This window comes from Marmota flaviventris, chromosome 4 (genome assembly GCF_047511675.1).
Source record: "Marmota flaviventris isolate mMarFla1 chromosome 4, mMarFla1.hap1, whole genome shotgun sequence".
Lineage (NCBI taxonomy): Eukaryota > Metazoa > Chordata > Mammalia > Rodentia > Sciuridae > Marmota > Marmota flaviventris.
The window spans coordinates 53,766,405-53,774,076 of record NC_092501.1 but is presented as its reverse complement, the minus strand read 5'-3'; the positions used below and the strand labels follow the sequence as shown (position 1 = coordinate 53,774,076).

Here is a 7,672-nt window from a genome sequence, read left to right as displayed (position 1 = left end):
ATCAGGAATGGTAGATCTAAACTGGTGAATTACCAATCCAAACACCCTTGGAATTTGTGCCAGTTTACAATACACAGAAGTTCAAGGCAAGTGCAAATTTATGCAAAAGCCTCCCTCCTCCCAAAAGGGAGAATAGGAGAAGAATTTAAGACAAATGAAGGGCTGGGGTTGTGGCTCAGTGGTAGCGCGCTTGCCTAGCATGTGTGACGTATTAGGTTTGATTCTCAGCACCACATACAAATAAGTAAAATAAAGGTTCATCAACAACTAAAAAATATTTTAAAAAAAGACAAATGAAGATGCTAACAATAGTACCATCTGTGGTGGCGGTGCACATCTGTAATTCCAGCTACTGGGGAGACTGAGGTAGGGCAAGAGGATTGCAAGTTTGAGACCAGCCTGGGAAATTTAGTGAGACCCTGTCTACTACCTCTACTGCTGCTGCTGCTGCTACTACTACTACTACACTACTACTAAATAGACTGGGGATGTAGCTTAGTGGTAGAGCACTTGCTTAGCTTAGCATTCAAGAGAATCTGGATTCAGTGACTGCTACAAAAATAAGAACCATTTAAGGAAGCTTAGAAAGCTAAACAAGTCTATCTAATCAGTACAACAGGCCAATAAAGTGGCTACTATTTATTGTCTCAATTTCACAGATGATGTATATAAACCTTAGAGAAACAAAAGGATTTTAATTGAAAACCATTAGTTAGTGACAACATCAGATTTGAACTCATGAGTGTGATTCTATAGTGGCTGCTCTTAGCCACTCTGCTATTTTGTGCATCTGGAGTATTTTCTTTTGCCTTTGTTCTTTGAATCGCTGAAACTTCATTTAAACCCAAAGAATGAAATTCCTGTTGAGGGCAAATTTTCAAATCAGTTCTCCCAGCTAGGGCTATCTGAGCCCAGACTTCCCATGGGAAGTCTCAGATCACTCAGAAGCTGCCAGAAATCCCTAAGCTTGTCACTCAAACCTAGCTACATCATTTACTAATGTGTGTGTGCAGGCACACACACAGATGAGGGGAGGGGGGGTGTATGGGGGAGACCTTGCTAGGATCAGTTAGTAGCAACAGAGCCCATGCCTTCCCCAGCATACTAGGGAAACCTGACAGTCCTCTGAGTCTTCATACCCACAGGGATCTCTCTAGCACTCCAGCCTGGAAACATGCGCAGAGGTGTTTGCTAGGTGGTTTTCCGTAGGGAGAATGCCTAGCGCCAGACCATCACGGCTGTTTCAGCACCATGGTCAGGGGCGCGTCGTTAGCCGGGCTAGCGCCGGCTCAGTTAGCTCAGTTAGCCTTGGCCCATGTATCTCGGAATCCCAGGCAGCAGACTGGAGCTGAAGGTTGACCAGGAGTCGGGGCGTGGTCGAGGTGCAATGGAACCTTTTGGCCTTACAAGAACCTCAAGGACCACGCTTGAGTCAAAGCCCATATGACTCGCCCCCCCCCCCCCACCTCCGCCATCTGTGGACAGAATAAAGAACACCGAACTGCTTATCTTAAGAGTCAGGGTCCCAATTCCAGTTTGCTCCGATTAGTTACCAAGTAATTGAGGACCTTGGGCAAGTCATTTATTTCCCGACTTGGGTCTCTGTTTCCATGAGTGTTGCGGCTCTGCCTGCCCACCTCACTGGCTGTAGAAGGATGCCTGAGAAGTAACCTGACATTCAGGAGACCTGTCCGTGCGTCTGACCTCTTGAAGGAGGGGCAGGCAGGTGTCGGCCCCGCCCCCTTTCTTGAGCAGTGGTCTGCAGCAATTTTAAAACTGGGGAGGGGGAAAGGAATACAAGGGATAACATTAATTCATATTCACAACGGAGAACATTAATTACAAGAGCGTAAAAATATAATTTCGTTTACTCAGCGCTTAGTTAGTGCCCCACTTTTAGTCTAACCTCCCCCCCTTCCCTACACTATCCCCAGCGTCTGGGACTGAGGGGCGTTTTCCATTGCTGATCTTTGTGGGGGACTGTAACTTCATTCACTGCAAGCACTACTTCCTCTTAGAGACCTAGGACTTCTACGAGGGGTTTTAGGAACTCCCTCCAACTTCTCTAGTGAATTAGCGGAGTCTCAGAGACTTGTCCAAGGTCATACAGCCAGCAGCCAGTGGGGGAAGGGTGCACCCGGCCCCGCCTGCCTTTGTGCCAGCCCAGCGTCCAGGCTCCCAGACATTAGCATTCCAATGGCCCCGGGACGCTTTGTCCCCCGACCAAGGCTGGCTGGGAGGTGGGGTGGGATGGGGGCAGGGCACCATAAATCTACCTGCTTGTGTGTGCCGACGGGGTTGGCCAGGGGGGACGAGGGGTGGGAGGTGCAAGATTCATGTGCTTTTTCTGGAAACCAGGCTTGGGCTCAGACAAAGGCAGAAGAGAGGCGAGAGTCATTCCACCAAACGGTCTTTCCTACCCGCGCTTGGGATCCTGTCCGGGTTTCAGGGACTTGGGGAGCAGAAGGCGACCTCAGACCGGAGGAGGATCCTCATTCAAAGAAGCGCTAGCGGAGGGAGTAAAATCGATTTCCCAGCCGAGTCGTCCAGCAGCCTTGACTGGTTTTAAAATCCACTGAACGTAATATCACCCGGGAGGTGGTGGGCGTGGGGGTGAAGGTGCCGGGCTAGTGGCACCGGCCACTCGGAAATGTTTCCGAGCCCTCCTTGCTTAGGGACTCTTTGGAAAGGGCCCTGGAGGATGTTCCCAACCTCAGCGCAGTTCCACACACGTTGATGAATCGTTCAGGCACAGAGCTCTAAATTTTTACAGGGATTATACCAAACTCTAACTCTTCAGATTTGAAAAGTAGGGCAGATAGCTGTTGAGTCAATGCCCCCGGCCCAAGGTTCAGCGGCAGAGAATCATAGTGATAGAGAATCACAGTGGGGGTCTGTGTATGTGCTCGGGGGCCCATACACGCGCCTGTGTTTTAATTCGTGGGGCGGAAGGCAAGTCTGTGTGCATTGGGTGACTAATAGCTCCTTAATGAATTCCCTGGAAAGCAGGAGAGCACACAGTGGTTGCACCCCAGCTCTCCTAGGTGCAGCTAGCTGGAGGAGCTCACCCAAACTCTTGTACAGTTTCAAAAGGTCGTTTGTACCAAGGGAGTCCCCAGCCTGGATGAATACTACTTCTCAGAGACCTACACAGAAAGAAGGACCTTCTGCTTTTTTGTCCTGATCCAAACACACCTCCTCTGGCAAGCTTTCTGCAATTCAGCCCCATCCTCCTTTTGTGGCTTCTATCTCCACATAGCACCAATATTTATTTGGTCTTAAATTATTTTGTCTCTACCCATGGGAGGACAGAGAGTTTCCTGCTTTTTATGTCTGCCTACACCCCTTCCCCCAGTACCCAACAAATAGCAGCCTTTGCTTGGTCTGTGCAACAGGGAACTTCTGACACCCCACACCCCTGCCCCATGCCCCAGGTGGAAAGTTGGCTGCTGCAGAAGTCATCAAGAACCCATTAATCTCCTCCTCCCAGATTAAAGTCATGAAATGAAACAACGCTCTGTTCATTCGTTTGTTTGCAGCATCCCCTTTCCTGCCCCCAAATCCTGCCCCTGATAACTGAGACAGCTCCTCCTTTAAAGCTACCTTTAGAGACTTGGAAGTTGAGGCCAGGAAAAGTTCAGTTTAAAGGGCAAAGGAGAGGGAGACATACACAAGAAGTGTTAACTCCTGATAAGCCACCACCTTTGAGTTCTAAGGTGCTGGAAAGAGACCTACCCACAGCTCCTGGTCTCTGGCAGGGCCACCTCAACCTGAGTTGGTCCCATTTCTTTCCAGGATCCCCTGATGACCCAAGGGAGGCCTCTGGGGTTCAACTAGCAGGTAGGGTTCCTGCCCTCCATTTTCCTGTTCCCAAGTTGCAGACAGATTCTGAGGATTCTTAGACTTTAGACCAGCTTCCCTGAGAAACCAGGGACCCCAACTCCATGAAGGTACACTCCACCAGTGAGTGACCTCAAGACAGTCTCAGTATGTGGGGGAGCCAGCCTTATTACACCGATTACATCTCTTGGTAGTAAGAGATCACTTGACTGGAAAAAAATTTCAATCTAGGTTGCTGGTGTTTGAGGCATGCCAAAGATTTCAGCCGCACTTGCCACCTTCTCAGATGGCAGCTGCTAGGGTGAATGAGTGGAGGCGTCACAGACCCAGCAACTTTGGAAAACTCCTGGGACGCCCAGCCTGGCTCCTGTGTTTCTGAGGACTCCAATTCACAAATTACTCTCTGCCTTCCCCAAGTGGGGAGTCGCTTTAAATTCAGGCTGATGAAGTAGGGGACACAGCATGTCGTGTAAGTTGAAGATTTGTCTTCTAAACCTTTGTTTGAAATAGGACAAGTCGCTGTTTTTATAAAGAAAACAGGAGGGCGGGATTAATGATTCCTTAAGAGACTTCCAGCCTGCAGTTGAGCACCCAGGGGAGGGGCTCCAGACTCCCAGAAAGATTTTCTAGAACAGAAGCACCCGGAACTCAGCCGCAGTAACTACCCTCCCCTCCTCGCGGGACAATCCAGTCACTCGCTGAGACTTCTTGAGGGTCCATCTTTTATTGGCTCAAAGTCTCATTCACCAGTCCCTAATAGTCTTATGTACAAAATATAGACTTTTCCCGCCATGAAATCTCATCAATAAATACAAATGTGTAAAACAGGGGAGGGAATATATAATTTACCATAACAAATCATTACCAAAGACATTATATAATTTACAAACTGATTCTAAAACAGAAGAGACGCGCAGCGCTTCAGGCACCTGCAGCGCTGCCACGTTTCAGACGCACCACGCAGAGAAGCTGGGGAGATGCTCCAGGACGCCAGCTAGGCTTTCCCAGTTCGCCACCCGGTCTCCAGGCTCCGGGAGGGCAATGGCTCCGAAAAGTGCAGGAGGAGAAGGCGGAAAATCGCCTTCGTGGATTAAGGCAGAATGGAGCATCCCGAAACCTCGGACTTGGAATAGGGAAAGTCAGCAGCGTCTTTGGAGCAGGATGAGGGACCAAGCACTGAGACCAAACATTGGATTAAATCGCATTATAGGAGGGTGGTAGAAGACAGACGGAAAGGCAGACAAACAGACTTGAATTAGAGAAGGGTGCCCAGATTGTGAGTGTCTCAGGTTGTGTAGTGCTACCACGCTAGTCTTCTTTGAATGAGTTTTGGGGTGATCGTAGGCAAGAGGCCTAAAATACGCGCAGCTTGCAATGCCCGCTTCGTGCCCGTATCCCCAAGGTTTGCGTGAGCTGCAGTCAGCTTGATTGAACACAGTCTGCGGACCAGAGGCCCAGGGGTCAGCCAGTGAGAGACAGGAGGAGTAAGCGCTTGAAGGTCACCGCCCACCCCCGGCGGCTCTGACTCCCTCCCTCCCTCCCTCCCTCGCTTTGAAAACTATGGCCCAGAGACCCACAGAACCCTTCACAGGAAGTCTGAGAATGCCAGGGTGCCCGGGCGCAGGCAAGCGGGGGAGGTGGGCCCCCGCAGCCCGGGGCGCTCTTCCAGGGAAGCGGCTGGGCTCAGGCTGCCAGCTTGGGAAACTGGAGAGTAGAGGGAGCCCCAGTCCCCAGAGGAGCCACTGTCTGGGCTGCCCAGCTCCCCACAGGGCGGTGCGGGAGGGTCTGGCCCGTAGAAGCTGTGGTCCGCTATGCGCAGAGTTTGAGTCAGAGCCCAGATGTAATTGTGGGCGAAACGCAGCGTCTCGATCTTGGTGAGCTTCGCATCGTCCGGGAAGGTGGGCAGGACGCCGCGCAACGCGTCGAGCGCGGAGTTGAGGTTGTGCATCCGATTGCGCTCGCGATCGTTTGCCTTCTTGCGCCGACTCCGTCTCTGCTTGCTCAGCGCCAACTCGCTCTTTGGCCGGCTGCGCCCTCCTCGCCGCGCCCTGAGCTTCTTAGCAGCGCCTGGGCAGGCACCCGCTTCTGCCTCGGAGCAGTTTCGGGGCATGCGAGTGGGGCTAGGTGGGGCGGACGCGGCGCAGGGCCCCACGTTATCGGAGACTCCAGGGAAGGGCTGCTGGATCTCGTGGGCCACTTGGATAGTGGGTGCACCCAAAGGATGAGGCGCCATCCTGTGGCTGGGTAAGAGAGAAGGGTGAGCTTGGGTCAATAGCCCCGGGCAGTTCCTATTCTAAGGTCAGGTGGGGCGGGGGTAAATGAGGATGAACCGCCCCCTCCGCAGGATCAAAGGGCCCCTTATCTCTTGCTGGCCCCTTGGCCGTCTCCGAGTGTTACCTAGTTTTCCTGGCGCAAAAGGTTAGAGAGCAGTGAACCTCAGAGGGCAGTGGGGAGCTGAGGTGGCCCGTTCGCTCCCAAGTTTTGCTGAGCTGCTGGCGCCACTGTCTGGGAGTTGCCTCAAGAGAAGAAAAGCTCCTAGGGGGTCCTGGACCTCGGTCGTTTTCTCTCCTCACGGCGCAGAGACGGCAGGGATTCCCTGAACCACAAGTCGTGTGCCCCTTGGCACGCTTTATCTGCTAGGCCCGGGCCAGGAGCGTGCCTGCCGGGCTGCTGCCCGCGCCACCGGCCAATCAGCGCTGGGGTCCTGAGGCCGCGCCACGTGAGCCCGCTCCTCCCCCGCGGGGCACAGCTGGATTCCGGACAAAGGGCCGGGGTCGGGGGAGGGGAGCGCCGCTCTGTTTGCTCTCTCCCGCGGGCTCGGTCCCAGCAACTCTCGGTTCCTCAAAGAGCCTCGCCCAGTGAGAAGAACTTCGTCTGGCTCCCGTCTGGCGGCTTTAGACCGCTTTGCCCCTTCCCATCTTTCCCTGGCATCTGTCCAGACGCTGTCTTGGTTCCCTATAGGGACTTTGGGGAGGCCGTAGGGAAGGCCAATCTCTGAGTATTACACACGGGAAACTTAGACTCAGAGAAGAAGAAGGTAGCTTGCTTCTCAACTGGCGTGATAGTTGCATAGGTAGAATAAGGAGCCAGGTGTGGTGTCCTGACTAGCAGCTGGGAGGAGGGCCCACTAATTCTAAATACCACCCGGCTCTTCTGCGCTATGGGTCAGGTTAGGAAGTACTCTTGGGACAGTGTTTCACAGACCCTCTCCATCCAGGGAGGAATGCTAAGAGCCATAGCCAAGTAGTAATGATGCATGGCATTTTTGGTTGAAAGGTGACGCCAGCAAGCCATTGAGATGATATGATTATGCTAAGATCTGCATTCAAATGGATATTAGACCCCCCGCTGTCCACCTGGGCCTGCTACAGGACTCCTGGAGAGTTCCCATTGGTTGGGGAAGTAGGGTAAGAGGGAATTCCGCAGGAGGGAATTTCCTGTTGGTGTGTGAATCCGGGAGAACACCGCGTGTGTGGGTCCGCATATTTCCCGAGAGCATACAGGGCATTGGCGGGAGTTTCAAAAATAAAATTTGTTCCTGTTTGAGTGGCTCGTGAATTTTGTGCTCAGCCAGACTGCGGCAGAGGAAGGACAGGAGTGACCTACGGGAGAAATCCTGCTTATGTCCCTTTAATTCAGAGACCTTCGCCTTGGGGTGTCCAAGCCCTTCCACAGTTAACTTGCCTTGAGATGTCAATCAGTGTCCAGACAGAGGCTTAGAATCCCACCCTATCCCCATACCAGATCCCATCCCAGAAGATGGTTGTGGTGGGGTTCCAGAGGGGGCATTCCAGCACTACCACTCATGGTTAGTATCCTGGCAAGCACTGAG

The 7,672-nt window shown here is 52.5% G+C and overlaps 1 protein-coding gene across 1 annotated transcript; it reads right to left on the bottom strand.

The window, feature by feature from the left end:
• Positions 1–5,425: 5,425 nt before the first annotated feature.
• Neurog3 (neurogenin 3) lies at positions 5,426–6,073 on the bottom strand. The gene has a single exon (XM_027931158.2). It carries the CDS (start codon positions 6,071–6,073, stop codon positions 5,426–5,428), a length of 648 nt encoding a protein of 215 aa, XP_027786959.1.
• Positions 6,074–7,672: the final 1,599 nt, after the last annotated feature.